At 48.4% G+C, this 18,720-nt stretch overlaps 2 protein-coding genes across 2 annotated transcripts in view; one reads left to right on the forward strand and one right to left on the reverse strand.

The window, feature by feature from the left end:
- LOC139760914 (uncharacterized) overlaps positions 1 to 13,845 on the forward strand; it is a 102,596-nt gene extending 88,751 nt beyond the window's left edge. Inside the window, exons 6-10 of the mRNA XM_071684690.1 lie at positions 276 to 729; positions 1,535 to 1,691; positions 9,966 to 10,183; positions 11,820 to 11,942; positions 12,790 to 13,845. Of these exons, the coding sequence (XP_071540791.1) occupies positions 276 to 729; positions 1,535 to 1,691; positions 9,966 to 10,183; positions 11,820 to 11,942; positions 12,790 to 12,799 (962 nt within the window). The 3' untranslated portion in view covers positions 12,800 to 13,845. The remainder of the gene's footprint in view (positions 1 to 275; positions 730 to 1,534; positions 1,692 to 9,965; positions 10,184 to 11,819; positions 11,943 to 12,789) is intronic.
- The window catches only part of MCU (mitochondrial calcium uniporter), a 725,481-nt gene that overhangs the window by 170,028 nt on the left and 536,733 nt on the right, over positions 1 to 18,720 (reverse strand). The window lies entirely within an intron of this gene.

Here is an 18,720-nt window from a genome sequence, read left to right on the forward strand (position 1 = left end):
ATACGGGAGGGTGGTAAGAGGCTTAGATTTTCAGGCAGACACAAGAGGGAGACTCTCTTGGGGAAAATAAAAATCATCTTGGTAGAACGGACCCTTTTCCAGTGTGGATGTGGGTTACCAGTGGCGTGCTGCAAGGCTCTGGCCGTAGGACAATGATATTCTTGATTTATGCAAATGAACTGTCAGAGGGTCTGGATCTATACCGGAATATGATTTCCATCAACAGTGGTAAGAAAAAGAAAAGTAGCCTGACCAGCTGTTTTCCCTCCCGCCAGGTCGCTTCCGAGACATCAAGTCGAACCCGTCGAGCAAGATTCTGCGATTCGACCGGAGCGATAGCATCGAGGCAGCCGCTCCAGGCTGCCTTGGTGTGGGCTCCTCCTTCACGCTGCCACACTTCCCCAGGCAACAGCAGTCCCGAGCCTCACCTCACGCCTCGGAACCTTCGACGTTGCCCAAGGTGTCCTCCCACAAGTCGCAGCACCAGCAGGAGATGGCCACCACAAAAGGAGGCCAGTCGGTCATGCTCAGGAAGCCGATGGTCCGTGGCTTCAATGTGAAGAAGGCGCTTATGGAGGACCCGCGCACCTTCCACCCCAACACCCGCGGCAACCAGCCCGCCGCCAACACCACCACACGCCAACAGCCCACCAGCAGTAATAAACAAACTTCCAGTCACCACAGCCGTAAAAATCACGTCCATTTCGCCAAGAAGTCGCATCACTCCAGGTAACGGTCGCTGTCACACGTACAAACCTCTTATGATCGTAGTGTTTCATTACTGTACCATAACATAACCTTATCATTTGCCTCCGCCAGACATCTGTCATATACTCACAGGGGAATATGGGCGTCGTGGTGGCCACGCCACCTCAAACACAGCTCTCGAATGACACAGTTTATTCATGAACTGAGCGACACGAGTCAATGATTCCATCATAACTTTGCACAGTAAACACCGGTGAACTATTACGTCAGGACACGCAACATATTCTCACCTGTGCACTGTACTGTCCCTCGATGTCAATGCTGACTCTGCTCACTCTCTTCCCTAGATAACAATGGTTCAGGTCAAACGATCATCATTTAAACATCTGGTCATGTTAACACCCCTTTGCTGAACTGAGTGTGAGAACTTAGTGGGAATCCTCAATCCGACATTCATATCATCATTCACACATAACGTAATAATCCTTCATTATGTTTTTCTGCTTTGACACTGTCACCTGTCTCCATGCTTTAGGCCACTGTTCATCCTCGAGACAAGCCTTTGGTCGAGGCAGCCTTGGCTTGTTACAACCCTCTCACTTGAAAGTCTGGCCCATCAAACAGCACTCGGGCTGGCTTTTCCTCAGCTTTCTAGGTGCATGACACAACTCGTAGATAAGCAAAACATCATGTCTCTAAGAGCTCCCTAACATACAAATGATGTCTAGCAATATCTTTACAATTCTAACATAAGATATTAAGATATCGGACCAAATCCTCTTTTTCTTTTCATCACGCGACCCAAACCTTCTGGTTTCCTCCGCAGCGACGCGACGATGGACCGGTCAGACACAGAGTCCCTGGCCTCGGACATCAGCGAAGACAGTGGCGTCAGCAACGACTCCAACACTTCTATGGCGTCCTCGGGCTCCATCTCCACATACCGCGCCTTCGACGCCTACACGTCGGATCCGAGCTTCAAGGTACGTTGGTGCTGCCTCGTTTGCATTGGTAACTTAAAGCGTCCACCTTCCAGCAGAAGACAGACGAGGTGGTACTCAGGAAACATGATCAAATATTGGTTTCCGTTGTACACTACCTTATTCTCCTGCCTCGCGTCCTGAAGGCGCTACTCAATTCTCCTCCTCCCGTCTCCTCGCTAGGCAGTCCATAGCATGACAGTCACATTCACTGTTGTTTGTTCTCAATATTCATGAACTTTCTGCTTTGCTATCCTGTTTACATCCATACACATTACGAGAGTAAGATACTATCATCACCCTTCATCAGATAACCTCGTCCCAAACCGTTTGGTTTCCTATGTGAATTGTTCTTCCTCAACGTATTCCCATTTCTGTGACCTACTCACCTCCTGCGTCTGTCATGTACCTCCACGATACCTTTAAGAACGTGATTATTCAGGCACCACAACTCACGTCCGTCATGTCCCACAACACGGTGAGCATCGCCAATACCTTATCGATCCAAAAGATCGAAAAATCGCAAGCAGGTATCAGCTTACGTGTTCCAGTGGGTCAGCAACATGGGTCGTGACACCCACCTTGTCGTGGACATGACTTCACGCGATCTCTGAACGTGACGACCTTGTCTGAGGCCGTGAACTTGGCAACACCGCTGAAGATTTCAGAATCACAGGGAGAAATTTGAACCCCACGGGGGAATTTGACGAACTCGGAATCTGAAAAGACAGCGTACGCACCAAGTCTCTCTCTCTCTCCTTCCTCGGCCCTTACTCTACAAGCCCTGGCAGGAGGCTCCTCCTCACCATTACAGGACTTCAGCGCGTACGAAGCACTCGCTAGAGGTGTGATTTCACAAGGGCAACACCGACTTCAGATGACCTCACTGCGTCATGCAAATGAGGCATCTCTCTCTCTCTCTCTCTCTCTCTCTCTCTCTCTCTCTCTCTCTCTCTCCCTCGTCCGTCGGAGAGAAGACTTTACATACGACATGGACATATCTGTGTTATAACCTTCCCGTGAATCCTCAGTACTCACGCCTGTCATTCTCGTGTTCCCCTTCTGACCTCTCTGTGTTGAGTCTCTTCCACTACTAAATATTCCCACTTATTCCTTACGTACTTCATGAGTCTTGTTTCAGAATCATGACCTAACTCTGCCACCGTGAAATTTCCCTGCCTGGCTTGCTGGCCACATTCCCCTTCCTGGAACAACTGCATTAATTTCCTGCAGTTGGGCTGTGATCCCCCTTTTCCCTCTCCTCTCTGACTTAAGAGCCTCCCTCCCTCTGGCTCGCTGCTGATTCCACCTCGCGTCCATCACCTTCCATCCCTCTTACCCTAATGATATACGCGTCTATACTGACCACTCTCTCTCTCTCTCTAAAAAAAAAAAAACTGGCTATCCCTACAAAATAATTGTTTGAAAAAAAAAAATGGTGACTTTTTTTTTTATTTTTTTTTGAGGGGGTACTCACGCTGACGCGATTCTTCCCGTGTCCAGGAAAGATGAGAATCCTTGGGGGGCCAATGGGAGCCGTCGGTGTCAGTGTGTTTTGTCCGTCTCGTCCCCAGTAATGACGCAGCGGTCGGCCCTCCTCCCCCCCAACCTCTTTTGTTTCTCTGGACCCCCTTCTCCCTCATCCGCTGTGGCACCTGCACAGACTCCTGCACCTCTTCCTCCCCAAACCCCCCAGCTTTTTGCCTTCGCCTCGTCCTACCCCGAGCGATCTCTATTCACATTTTCGTCGTTTCCGATTTCATTTTCATTTACCCAAACTATATTCAGAAAATCAAAGTCGTTTGCATATCAGTCCCTGGGCACGAGACGGTGCGCGATCTCCGTGTGTCAAGGCGGCCTCATATCCAAGCGTCGTACACTCGTGGTTGAGGAACAAGAGGATATCTTACAGTTCTGTGGATTTTGAGGTCCCTGGACACGGCCACGAACGTACGACCCATCCCTGGACACGGCCACGAACGTACGACCCATCCCACACGGCCACGAACGTACGACCCATCCCACACGGCCACGAACGGACGATCCATCCCACACGGCCACGAACGTACGACCCGTCCCACACGGCCACGAACGTACGACCCATCCCACACGGCCACGAACGTACGACCCATCCCACACGGCCACGAACGTACGACCCATCCCACACGAATTCGTGGTGGAATGGGGGAAGGCAGACCTCTGCTATGCTCCGTTTCACCTCATCCCATCTCGTGTTTGTCGCTCAGCCTCCGACCCTCTGGGTCAAACCTCCGATGTTGGTTATCGGTTATCTGTATCTTCCCGGGTTATCGGGACCTTTATTTTCCGGGGGGGTTATCGGCACCTGTGTTTTCCAGAGAGGGGGGAAGATGCAGTTGACGCCACTCATCCCCAGTGGATGATTCCACGTCCCAACCCTTAGTGGATGGAAGTGGTAGACGATCTGCCACTCCATCAATCAACCCAGTTGGCCAGCCTCACCATTTGCCTCCCCCACACCACACACACACACACACACACCACACACACACACACACACACACACACACACCACACAAGGTCGGCCACGCGACGCTCCGGAGGCAACCAAACATCGACAAGAACCGCCAGCCTAACCATCCAAGACAGACGAAGAAAAAATATACGAAAAGAAAAAAGAAAAAAGAGAAATGTTCTAAACGTCTTACATGTCGGGAATTTGGTCTGGTCTTAAAGCCAAGTTCGGCTAATTTGGCCCAGAGTCGTCCTTTTTCCCAGAACTCTATTTCCGTCCGTCGTTTGTTTTTTTCTTCCCCTCCCTCAAGGAGATTTACATCCCGTCCGCGGGGAATCCAGTCCTCCTACAACGCCATCTGGATCACACACTGTAGCTGGGACGACAGACACTGGCGGCCACGTCCAAACAAAGACTTTGTAGAAAAGGAAAATATAATCCAGGCGTTATGATCATGTCATATTTGGAGTACGGGAACCTTGCCACGCCACATGTGTGTGTGTGTGTGTGTGTGTGTGTGTGTGTGTAGGGGAAAGTGGGTGGGGTAATGTATTCGCTACCTACCATCCCATTTCTCACATATATCTCTCCACACGTTTCGTCACTATTTAGCAACATCTCTTTCCGGAATAATGCTGACCAACCTCTTGAACACATAATGAACCATACCATTAATGCCTAAAGCTTGCCTGCGTGTCACATGAAGCTCGTGTGCACAAGGAAAAATGTTAAGTGGAGTAAGGAAGCTAATTATCTATCCCCAAGGCTTGGTGGCCCTTCTTTACTGGTCCTCAGCCCTTAGCGATGGAGGACCCCGACCATTAACCACGACGGCACGACCCTTAAGCGCACTAACCTTAGGGCACTGTGGCTTCAGAGAGTCTTTGATGTGACCCTGAGTGTTACGGGACCTAGAGGAGGCAGGCAGTCCTGTGAGTGTAGTGGGGGGCGGGCGGGCGGGCGGGCGGGCGGGCGAGGGAGCGCCTCGCACCGCACCACGCGTTGCCAAACACGAGACCACCGCTCACCCTTACCAAAAGGAACACCCATGGATAAACTACAGATCATACGAGTATGGAAATAACCTTTGCAGACGCATATCGGCACGACTAGTTAGTCTTCTCGTACGGTGGAATGATGTGGAGGGAAATGGATAGAAGGAGAGAGAGAGAGAGAGAGAGAGAGAGAGAGAGAGAGAGAGAGAGAGAGAGAGAGAGAGAGAGAGAGAGAGAGAGAGAGAGAGAGAGCAGAAAATGGAACACATGCACTGTGGCATGGCAGGGTTTGAAAAAAAGGAAAAAAAAAAAAACCGGTGCCATAGAAAGAATCAGAGCGCAAACATCTGTTGTACCCCACAGGGCAGCAGTGGACAGGCTCACACAAAGGATGGGATACAGACAGAAAGATAGATAGATAGATAGATAGATAGATGGATAGAGAGAGAGAGAGAGAGAGAGAGAGAGAGAGAGAGAGAGAGAGAGAGAGAGAGAGAGAGAGAGAGAGAGAGAGAGAGAAACGGAAGAATATCGAAGAGAGGAAGAGCGCAACAGACGGGGCTGTGTCACGCGCGGGGCACAAGCTGGTCAAAGGTGGAAGGAGGAGGTAGGAATATACGAGAGGATTAGTGGGGGAGTGGCGCAATGTATGTTGGGATGAGGCTATACGAGCCATCTGGCCCTCATACCAATTTCCACCCTATATCCGACCAGGAAAAAAGCCTGGCTCGCACCCATGGCACAGGGGAAAAATAATTCCCCCTACACCTTGCATATATTGCTTCATCAACGCTGCATGGCCATCATACCCCAGGCTACAGGAAATTAATCATAACTCAGGCTACAGCATCTCTATCATACCCCAGGCTACAGCATATATATCATACCTCAGGCTACAGCATATATAACTCAGGCTACAGCATCTCTATCATACCCCAGGCTACAGCATATATATCATAACTCAGGCTACAGCATATATAACTCAGCTTTCAGCATATCTATCATACCCCAGGCTACAGCATATATATCATAACTCAGAGGACAGCATATCTATCGTAACTCAGGCAACAGCATATCGATCGTAACTCAGGCTACAGCGTATCTATTATGCCTCAAGCTACAGCATACCCATCATATCTTATCAAACCGCCACAGCTCTATCATAACGTATCATACCACAATAACTTCATCATACCTCATGCTGCTTTCGCGATATGTCCCCCTCTTGCAAGGAGCGGCTGCATTATAACACTCGCTACGTGTACAGCTTTATGGCACTTCACGCTTCACCTCCACCATCATACTTCATATTGCTGGGGCAACACATCAGACGGGAGCAGGTTCATCACACCTCATACGACAGTAGCAGCAGCATAATAATGAAGTAGTTTCATCACCCCTACATGCTACAACGTCGTCATGTTGGAGCCACTCCTCCCGCACCTCACACTACAACAGTTTCATCACACTTCATGCGTTCACAACACACGGCTGGGGGCCACCCGTAGTACAGAAGGCCTGCTGCCTCTCCTTCCACAACAAACACAACCCCAACAAGTCCATGAGATGTCCGAAGCCACAGCGTCTTCTTCGCGAGACGTTCACAACAGAAGTTTACCTAATGAGGTCTTTAGGGAGGGGTCTTCTAACCCTACAGCCTGGTCTGGGCCCTAGGCTGTTGAGTTGGGTCGTTGGTCGATCGAGCTGTTGGAAGCCGCAGCCCACAGTAGGCCCACGTAGACTCCACAACCTAGCTGATTTGGCACACTGAAAAAAAACGTGTCCACGACACTATTTTTTTTTTTTCTTAACTTCTAACCCTCGTTGTTTACGATGGCTGCAGCCAAGGCGTTGAAAAGTCTTGAGCCCCGGATGTTTAAAGCGTTCATCCGTTTTTTGTTTCTATGGCACCTTCAGATTTCAAGACGTGGAGTTCGACAGAGTCTTCCATGCCTATCGTGCCTGAAGCAAGATATTATAGACTATAAGATGGGGGAACCACGTCCTCAGAGATTTTCCAGGTACATACGATGATACACCTCTCCCCATCGCTCCGAAGCGTTCAAGGATCGTACCGTCGAGTTCGAGGGTCCTACCGTCGTGTTCAAGGGTCGCACAGTCGTATTCGAGGGTCGCACCGTCGTATTCCAAGGATGGTGCCGTCGTGTTCGAGGGGTCGTACCGTCGTGTTCAAGGGTCGTCTGCCCTCCAGGGAGTACAGCCTCAGTGATTTCAGCTGTTCCCTGTAATCAAGTACCTTTGCCACGTTAGTGTGGCCCGAGAAATATCATATCTTTGAACACTTTCTAATTCAGCAATTTTGCCTGCGTTACAGGGTGAACCACCGTCTTGAAAACTAAGGCACACACACACACGCGCACACACACACACACACACACACACACACACACACATATATATATATATATATATATATATATATATATATATATACATATATATATATATATATATATATATATATATATATATATATATATCCTCCCCTCTCTTTTTTTTTTTTTTTTCATTTTCCAAAAGAAGGAACAGAGAAGGGGGCCGGGTGAGGATATTCCATCAAAGGCCCTGTCCTCTGTTCTTAACGTTACCTCGCTAACGCGGGAAATGGCGAATAGTTTGAAAGAAACAAATACACACACACACACACACACACACACACACACACACACATATATATATATATATATATATATATATATATATATATAAAGAGTCGTGGCAAACGCAGTGTTCCCGGTCTTCAAACATCAAGAGGGGGATGCAATACCATCACAGAATCCTGATAACGTATTTTTCGCTGAATCAAAGGGAGGAAGAGGACCAGGAGGAAAGGGTCTGAGGAACCCAGACGGACGGAGTATGACGCGAGACTGGACGCGGCCAAGCAGAAGGGCGGGGTCTGGCGAGAATATTGCACGAGAGGACATTGGTTGCATCAGGAGAGAGAGAGAGAGAGAGAGAGAGAGAGAGAGAGAGAGAGAGAGAGAGAGAGAGAGAGAGAGAGTGCCACTGTCTGTGTGCCAGGGCTGGCCCTGCATGCAGTAAGACCAGAGGTGCTACGGTCTGTCACCCTGGACGGCCCTCACAACGGAAGCATAAAGAAAGCCATAAATCTTCAGCGTCCAACTACAGGACGGAGGAGTGGGGAGTGCCACAGTCTACCTGGCAACCCCTGCGATAGACCGGTGGAGTAAGGATTGCCACAGTCTACATGGCAACCCCTGCGATAGACCGGAGGAGTGAAGAGTGCCACAGTCTACATGGCAACCCCTGCGATAGACCGGAGGAGTGGGGAGTGCCACAGTCTACATGGCAACCCCTGCGATAGACCGGAGGAGTGGGGAGTGCCACAGTCTACATGGCAACCCTGCGATAGACCAGAGGAGTGGGGAGTGCCACAACCCCTAAAGTACCTGAAAGAAGATATGTCAAGGTCGGTGTGGCGAGTTCTCTGCTAACACGGGGATTACGTCACGGGCTGTGAGTGGCCTACAGATTAAATGGTATCACCATTGTACGCTCGCTGCCTACTCACTTTCTCATTCATGTCAACATATTTTTTTCCGGTCCGAGTATATATATATATATATATATATATATATATATATATATATATATATATATATATATATATATACTTTTTCGCGCACTACGTCCTTATATAGACCTCATTGTTCCCATACACCCTCGACATCCTTACACTCCCTCACCATCCCCAACCTCCCCACCTTTCTCCCTCATTACCCTCACATTCCCTCACAACCCGACCTGGACTCGGGTACTAAGCTAACCGGGTCGTCATGGCCAATTTCCTCATCAAACAACCGCGGCAATTTTTTCCTGTGTGCACTGAATCCATCCCCCCCTCCTGCAGCGTCGTGTGGCCTCTCCTCCCACCACAACTAATGCTACACATTTCCTCCTCACCCTCGCTGCTGAGATGCCACGACCGTCCGTCCACCTTCCTCCCTGGGCCTTCCCGAGCATCGCCATGCCAGAATGACGACTCAAAACTCGTCATCCACAGTTAAAAAGTTCTGTCTTTACTACACACACACACACACACAGTCTTAGGCATCATGCTCCAAGTCCTTAGAGTTTTTTCCCGCAGTAATTTCGGAGCGTCATAGTAGCCATCTGTTTTTAATGGCAGGAAGGCCTTGAGAAGGTTATCATCCCCGTGGCTCGGCGTCGTGTGCACCTCACCATGTATGGTGCTTAAGATTCGTCAAGTCTTCCCCTCGTATGGAACTCATGTTCCACTGCTGCTTGTCGCTCCTCTGTCGCAAACTCTTACTGCCTTCGTGCACGACCCTCACCAGTGTCCTACGGGCACTTCCCTCAATTGCCTCCTCCCACTGTCACTTCCTAACGTCTCTCTCTCTCTCTCTCTCTCTCTCTCTCTCTCTCTCTCTCTCTCTCTCTCTCTCTCTCTACACCCATAGCGCCTCTCCCTGGCGTCTCGTCTGTCTCTCCTTACCTCCCTCAGAAGAATACTCTCTCTCCCCCAGCCTTCCCTTACTTCCCCCATTGGAATACACGCTCCCTTATCAACCAACCTTTGCCTCCCTGAAATAAAATTCTCTCTCTCTCTCTCTCTCTCTCTCTCTCTCTCTCTCTCTCTCTCTCTCTCTCTCTCTCTCTCTCTCTCTCACATCACACTCCTCTTCTCTCCATCACTCACGCTCCACCGTCTCTCACCCCAAAAATAATATATGTATCTACCTCACTGATTCACCAGTTTCCTCCACCTCCTCCCTTCACCAGTGGATCGATCCCGCCATCATGGCCAAGATTCGGGCGGTGGGCACCACGGTCATCTTCTTCGGCCCTCGCCCCCGACCCCGCCACCACGACGGCACCGTCCACAGGTCCGTCAAGTCCACCCCGAGCGGCCTCCACGTCTCCAAGGGAGGGATCCCCGCGGCAGGAAAGACCTCTAGCAACACCACCGTCAGACCGTCGCAAAAGGACGTGTCCAGATCGTAAGTAAAGGAGACCCATGCGTCCCCGTCGTAATATCATGCGTTCACCTTGCATGACGACTCTGAGCCAGTCTACAGTGGCAGTGCACGTGTGTTGATAGACAGGTTGCACAATAGCCATTCCAAATTCATTTGTGAAGTGCATATGATATCTAAACAAAGACACACAAAAAGTAAGAAAAAACTAATAAACAATCGCAAACACACACACACACACACACACACACACACACACACACGCACACGTACGTACCCTTGTACGTCCTTCCTACCTAGATCATAGCCAACTACGTCATCATAAACCAAACCGTGACCGTTGTTATGAGCATCAGCCTCAACCCCAACTCTGTCCCACACACACTGCTCCCTCCAGGCTGCTCAGTCCACCAGCCTACAACCCTCTCTCACCCGCCGCCAGCTGTTTGATTTAGGCACCAGCGTCCTCCTGGTTGTTCAGTCCACCCGGCTTCTGACCCTGTCCTCCCACCCCATACTGTCTCATGAGGCCCCAGCCCTCTCCGGGTTGTTCGGTCCATCAAACGTCCATACCTGTCGCACCTCCTACAGTCTCATATAACCTCAGTGGCCTCCAAGTCGTTCTGTCTTCAAAGCTTCCGACCCTGTCCCACCTTCTATTGCCTCACTAGGCCTCTACCCCCTTCAGGGAGGAGAATGAGGCCTTTGCCAAGACAAGGAGGGGAACAAACCCTTTGCTAAGACAATGATGGGAAGAGATTTCAAAGCAAGACAAAGAGGGGACTTGACTCTGCCCGACATCAAGGAGGGTAATGAACTCTGCACAAGGCTTCCAACCCTGCCCTACCACCTAGCGTCTTACAAAGCTCCGTACACTCTAAACTGTTCAGTCCACCAAGCTTCCAACCATGTCCCAACTTCTACTGTCTCACTACCACCCATTCCCCTCCACACTGTTCAGTCCACCAAACTCCTCTGTACTTAAACAATAAACTAAGGTGGCTGGAACACGTCAGTACAATCGTCAAACCTTCCAACTATCCAATGCACGATTTGTTGACTCACAACAACTGAATTCCCAGTGTCAGAACTCGGCATTAAGAGTTGGTTACAAAATGCACATCCAACCCATTCGAACTCTTACATAAGCATAACCTAATTCCAACCAATGTGAACATATCTCCACCTTTGTACTTGTGTCAAGACTGTGTATTAAACATCCCCTCCCCCTCCCATTACAGCCCTCTGTTTCCTATAAAACACATCATCCTAAACTTTTTTCATCTATGAGCTGCAGTTAATAAGCCATCGATTACTGCTATAACACACGCAAACAATTACACAGAAATGAAGAAATGAATGTATTAACACAGACACAGAGACAGACAGTACACAGAAAAAACGCAAGAAATACCAAAGTGTAAAATAAACTGCGAGTAAGTCTTATCCATGATGACACATAATGTACGTTAAAGGCAGCAGGGAAAAGTAAAGGAAAGAAGGAGGAATTTCATCTTCAGCTAATTCTAACAACAGCCTTCATTCATCTGAAGAACAGAGTTCAGATTAGTGATAAAAACCCATTTAAGCTCTTAATTTCCGTCGACCTTGCAGGTTTTAACGTATGGCTATGACCCTCCTTCACCCGTCTCTTTGGCAGGTCGCCCGTGCCCGCGCCCAGGATCGTGGGCGTTGTGAGGAAACGTAACTCCAACACCAGCGGCGCTACCCCACTGCCCACAGACCCATGCTCCGACCACTCCCGAGCCTCTACCCCTGGCAGGTCAGCCTCCCTCGTTTGCTAGTATGGAACTCAACACGAAAAGGTGGTGCTGTTACCGCGGACGAACACGCACAATGGGTTCGAATCCTAGTCGCAGGCTGTTGGTCCCCGAATGACCAGGTTTCATGAAGGGGGTACACAGAGTTTTGCTGGAAGAGTGACACTAAAAGGGATTATTGTTGCAACGTATCACAGAAGAAAAAAGGAAGGTGACACGTGTGCGCGCGTGTGTGTGTGTATGTGTGTGTGTGTGTGTGAGAGAGAGAGAGAGAGAGAGAGAGAGAGAGAGAGAGAGAGAGAGAGAGAGAGAGAACTATCTTTAAAAACTAAGCACCTAAAATTATTCGACTGGTGGTTATGACCCAAGAGCCTACAGGCCCTAAAGGCCAAACAACCAATCAAACCTTATAAAAAAAAAAAGGACCAAAGTGGAAGAGTACAATATGGTCCGTCAACTGCCTCCGGTCGATCCGAATGGTGACCTTTTAACACCAAAGTCGATAACCTTAATGATCCTGGCAGTCGATCGACCTAAATGCCCAACCCACCAACCCTACCTATGGACACGTGACCCCATAGATGACGTGGGTAGGAGGTGGTGATAATACTGCCTCCGACACGCAATATATATTCTGATTTTGCCATCAATCCCTTTCCTGAATTTTCTTAAAAACACATCGATACGTACTGTTTCTGCCTCTACCTCCTCCCCTCCTCACGCGAGGTACGAGCAATCTAGCTACTACAACTGGTAGGGTACAGGGAGTGGCAATTCCCGTTAGATTCTGGATGTAGAACATGTTGTAATGCTGGGCTTATGTTATGCATTATTCTGTGGTGTCCACAGGTGCCAGTGAGAGCGGCGTTCCACCACGGGACGAACACTCGAGGCTCCGGCGGCGGTGCGCCACCAGCTCCAACAAGGACGACCTCCACTTGGCCACGACCAGCAGCGAAGAGCGCGACTTCACCGTCGTCAGTCTACCACGGCTAGGGGTGGCTTTCCCCACCCCAACGACCACGAAGAGGGGCAAACTACGTCGTCGTCGTCGCCCTCTGCCGACAGGCTCCTACCGCCCCGTATATGGCGTCATAACACATGTGTTGGAAAAGACACACACACACACACAGACACACACACACCTTCCAGAGCGGGTGTCACATTGCCCCATGACCTGTGTGACGCGTCACACTCCCCTGGGAGAATGACTCCAGTCGTGTAGTGCTCTCGCCTCCACCACCACCACAGTGATACAACTACTGCACTCATCACACCACCACTCCCCTTAAGAGCACCACCGCCACTTGTCCTCTCCAACATCTGCCCTCACCAACACCCACGTCACTCACCCTCACCCATACGTGTTCCCGACAGCCACCAACACAACCAACAAGTGTTAGACGCTCTGTGTACTGTACATACGCCCTGGCGCCCAACCCGGAGACCTCTTAACTTCAGGTTATCACACCCTCGTCTCCATAACCCCTCTGTGCCTCGTCCACCGCCACGTTGTGTTGTGCAGGGTGATGAAAAGGAAAGTGTGTGCGAAGTTGGGAGCCTATATATATATATATATATAAATAACGTTACTGGTTGCCATTGATTTTGTGATATGTATTTTTTTTCTCTTCGCTGCATTTGTAGCATACATAAGCTTATAAAGTTTAATGTAATGTATATAATCATGCAAAAGTCCAAAACAGTGTGTGTATATATATATATATATATATATATATATATATATATATATATATATATATATATATATATATATATATATATAAACACTGTTGTCTGCTTATATTAATGGCATTTGGTTAAGTAGGTACAATTTGAGTGCATACATAACCTGGAACTGTGTGAGTTTACACACACACACACACACACACACACACACACACATAACAAAATCCATAAAAATCGCCAAATATTGGAATCATTCCAATCAAAACAGATAAAAAGCATCGAGTTTTTATATTACGTAGACCATTATATTTGTGTGTATGTGTGTGTTTGTGTGTGTATACATATATATAAATAAAATATATAGACTAATCAGTTCAGACATGTGACACAAAGTGTATATCTTTCTGTTCCACTAGAGCAGTACTGTTATCATTTCCATTAAGAATAAAGCTCAAACGAACGAAGATCAGTTCGGCTGGTTCTTACACCGAAGGTAAACATCGGTGAGGGCCGATGAGCCCCGTGGTCATGCAGGTGGTGACATGACCTGACGACCTCAGTGGGCAGGGTCAGGCCAGAGCCTGGCTCACGACCTGGTATTACTAATGAAAAAGAGGAAAGGCAGCCAGCGGATGCGACTGACTCTCTCTCTCTCTCTCTCTCTCTCTCTCTCTCTCTCTCTCTCTCTCTCTCTCTCTCTCTCTCTCTCTGCCACACACTCCCCTCTCACACAACAGTGGTCGTTAACCCTCTTATCTCCAGTAACTGGCACTTGAGCAACGACGGTACGACCCTTGGGTATGATAACCAGGCCTTTGACCTGCGCCTGAGTCAATATATTCGCTCTTTCAGACCTAAGGGTCGTTATAGTCGTACTCTCAGGGATCGTACAGTCGTCCTCAAGAAGCTAAATGTCGTTGATATGATCTTCAACAACAAATAAAAAAGGCCTTAAAGTAAATGGTGATGTGGGTAGCAATATCCTCCTCATACAGCAAAGACTTTCCAAACACCATCTCCTCCTCGTCATCAAAAACACTGGACGAATATATTCCTCCTCATTATGGCAGGGGAAACTCCTTTCACCGGGAAAATATGAGGCCTCATCAGGAGGAAATGCGGAATCTCATCACGGACAAAAGACCTTCATGAGTGGATAGATACCCGATGCAGAAGCCCCGACTGTAATCGTGGCTGTGCGGACCTGTGCAGGCTGGACAAAGTGAGGCCACACGACGTGTCGTAGGGCCCAGATATTCAACTGCCATTCGTGTATCTCTACTGTTCAAAGATAGGGATAAATGTCTTTATCTTATCTTACAACAGCATCTTCGTATATCTCGCAATGTCCTTCTCTTTCAAAAGTGTCTTTATATACCTGGCTAGGGCACTGTTCACCCCTTCAAGGCACAAGATGAGTATTTTGACTTGCACATGAAGAAAATGATCAGACTCCATGTGAAGGAATGGCCAAAACACTTGCATAGGTGTAATACAGCCTAATACAGCATAATAATAACAAACTGAGCTCCAAAAGGCACTTAACATTCACTTTCTGCTTATTTCCAATCAATAAACACACACACATAAAAAAAACCCACATTGCTGGAAACCTTCACCATAATACCAGCCCAATATCTGCCAGACTCACCCAAACTTTCTATCATCTTAGCGACAGTTCAACAATGCTTCACCCCATGAAGTTGGTCCAGACAAATCATCCGCAGCTTATTTCAAGGAGATGGTGGGCCCTTTTGTCATCATCGGCCTGCCACCACATCTCAGCAACAATGGACGGGGTCTGAGATATCTGGATGGCAAGCGGGTAGGGTAGTCAGCCGGGGAAGGCGGCTCCAGTCTTCATCTGTATTTTGTTAATCGATTTTTTTTTTCTCTCTCCAATTTCTTTTTGTGATGATGTACGATGTACGTATGTGAAACAAGAGAGACAAACGATAAAGGAGAAGAATGTAAGATCTCAAGATGGAAGTACTAAAACAAGAAAACAAATGAGGGTACAAATAATTCCTTACATGACTTCCGATCAAAAAAAGAAAAAAAAATCTATGCAAGATGCGTTGTTTCAACTTGAGATCTCCACCATTGGGACAATATCACGTAGAGATAATCCATCTTAGGCCTGAACCATCCTGAATCCTGTTTACATATGTTTGCATAGCTTTATTGGAACGACCATCCGTATATAACCTTACATTTACCGTACGTTATAGACTGACCATGTCACACATTGCTCAGTTATACACATTTACAACTGGGAATCATCTATACAATGACATACAGAACCTGTACATTCACTTGATACAATTTCCCTTCATTTTCCCAAGCATCAGTTGTTGTATAATCGGTTGTTCAATAATCGCTTTTAAACCGTTTCATTCTACAAAATATTCATACGAAGCATAAAGGAGTACAAAGGAATGCAAACACCACCAGACCACAGGGGTCTTCCCACAGCTGCCTGGGACACACACACACACACACAGGTCAGTGTGGAGGAAGCAGAAAGAAAACGGGTGCTTTGGGGAGAAATGTCTGTAGAACGTCTTTGCATACGGAGGCGCCAATAATGTCACTTGTAGACTTGAAGCGAGTTACATGTCGTCGAGTCTATATCCCTGAACATATCTGTGGCGCTGCTTCCGACTAATCTTGCTGGTACAGCATCCAAATGCAGAAGAAAAAAAAAAAATGACTTCAATCGAAGTACGACGCTTGCCCAAACGAATCATGTTTCCACTCCTGCAGGTGACATCAGACTGATGTACATGTTAGTAAATGCTTCGAGGAAGACTTGCTCAAGCCTTCTCCACCGATTCTGAATACTGGCATCAAATCATCTCTTTAACATTCTCTTTCCTTAGCGAACGAACGAGTTACAAGTCGTTCACACAACGGCTGCATCATTGAAATTCTCTGGAGTAGATGCCAGGCCATCTCCTCTACGTATACGAAGCCTGAATGACGAGCGGAACTAATATGGTAACAGCGACTCTGCCTCCATTACTCCCCTGTAAGGTGAGGTGAGGTGAGGAGGTGGGTTGGTCCACCGTGTGCACGGGGGGGTGGGTCGCCTCAGTGCTTGTTGGCGCTTGGGATGACGAGGTATTTTCTCGACGTCACACCTCAGTCGCCGGTAATGACTCGAACATGTAAATACGAGCCAAGAGTCCCCAGAGGGCTGGACAGGTCTTGGTCTCACCGATCCGCCGGGGTCGAGGACGACTTTCAGGGAGAAAGGCGGACGGTCAAGAACGACTCTTGAAACGTGGATGGTTCAAGGACGACTTACGAAAAGAGTGGTCGGTCAAGGACGACTCTTGGGCGATGTGGACGGTTCAAGGACGACTTACAAAGAAGTGTGGCGGTTCAAAGACGACTCTTAAGAGCCGTGGACGGTCAAGGACGACTCATAGGGCCGTGGATGGTCAAAGGACGACCGCAAAGGACTGGGAGGAACCGACCTGCCCCGCGGGACGGAGGGATAAGGAAGCACCGACCTGCCCCGTGGGATGGAGGGATAAGGAAGCACCGACCTGCCCCGTGGGATGGAGGGATGAGGAAGCACCGACCTGCCCCGTGGGACGGAGGGATAAGGAAGCACCGACCTGCCTCGTGGGATGGAGGGATAAGGAAGCACCGACCTGCCCCGTGGGACGGAGGGATAAGGAAGCACCGACCTGCCCCGTAGGAGGAAGAGGTATCGACCAGCCCCATGTGACGGGACGGAAGGGGAGGAACCTTCCGGCCTAGTGGGATGGAAGGACAGAAAAAAAAAAAAAGAAGTCGTCCCGTGGGACGGAATGAGGGAGAAAAACCAACCGACTTGTCCTGTGGGATAGAAGCCAGCCTACTCCGTGGGACGGGAAGGAACTGACGTGTCCTGTGGACTGGAAGGATGGGGAGGGAGCCCCCCACCCCCCAACCTCACGCACTCTTCAAATTCTGTCCGGCGCTTAAAATTCTCACATAGTGTCTGATGCTCAGACTTTTCTTAAAGTGCGTTTGGCGAGTGGACGGTCTTAAAGTGTCTTTAATATGTAGACTCTTCCGCGTATGTTTGGTGGGTAAACAGGCTTTTGAGTGTGTTTGCTGCACACACTCACTCAAAGGGCTTGTAATGGGAAGTCTATTACGGTGTGTCTAGTGTGAAGACTTTTAAAATGAGCCTGTGATATTTATAGTTTTAAACTGTTTAGCTTTACCTACAAGGGAATGCGTTGCGTAGGTTTTGCGTAAGTCTCGCATAAAGCTTTGGCTCTATGCCCAAATAGATCTCCTATGGTGGAACTTTGGCTCTATGCCTAAATAGATCTATGGTGGAGCTTTGGCTCTATGCCTAAGTCACTCTCACGCACACATTCCATCAGTTCGTGTCCTGCTAGATACGAATCCTTCTTTCACCGTGTTCCATCCTCATGAACTTTTTCTTTTTGTTTCATTTACTTTGGCTGAATTTCATCAACCAAGTACCAGAACAACCGAATTTCATCAACCAAGTATCAGAACAACCATGGAAATTCCCTCCTCCACACTTCAACTACTTCAGGGTTCACTTTTTTCATGATCTGGTGCATGAACTCTGAACTCTTATCGATTCACTGTCGTTCCATTGGCATTGGAATCCATTCTTTTTACAGTCTGCCAAATCGCATCAGTGCACATTCTTGCCCTCTTTGATGTAGTGACATCTCTAGTTTTACTCTCTTAAGCCTTTTATTTCCTTTCCCATCTGACTATATTCACTGGCTTTTTTCCCTTCATTCGTCACTATGTGTCTCGATTCTCTTTGTTCCATCTATCTCAGCAACTGCACCTGGCACGTCTAAAGCCCCGAGTACTCTTTCGATTACGGTGTGTGCAGACTGCCGGCAGTAGTACAGCAGCGATGTGGCAATATGTCGCATCCAAATCTATAAAAGACCCTTCCACCGGAGTCGTAACTTCGTGACACACTGGTATGTTTGGCAACACTGCTTACATCTTCGAGGGTCGTGTTTGTTTACCTCTGCTCGTGGCCTGGGGCGTACCGCAGGGAAACACTGCCACCCATTCACAGTGGTAATCCACTCA

The sequence above is a fragment of the Panulirus ornatus genome, chromosome 38 (assembly GCF_036320965.1).
Source record: "Panulirus ornatus isolate Po-2019 chromosome 38, ASM3632096v1, whole genome shotgun sequence".
Lineage (NCBI taxonomy): Eukaryota > Metazoa > Arthropoda > Malacostraca > Decapoda > Palinuridae > Panulirus > Panulirus ornatus.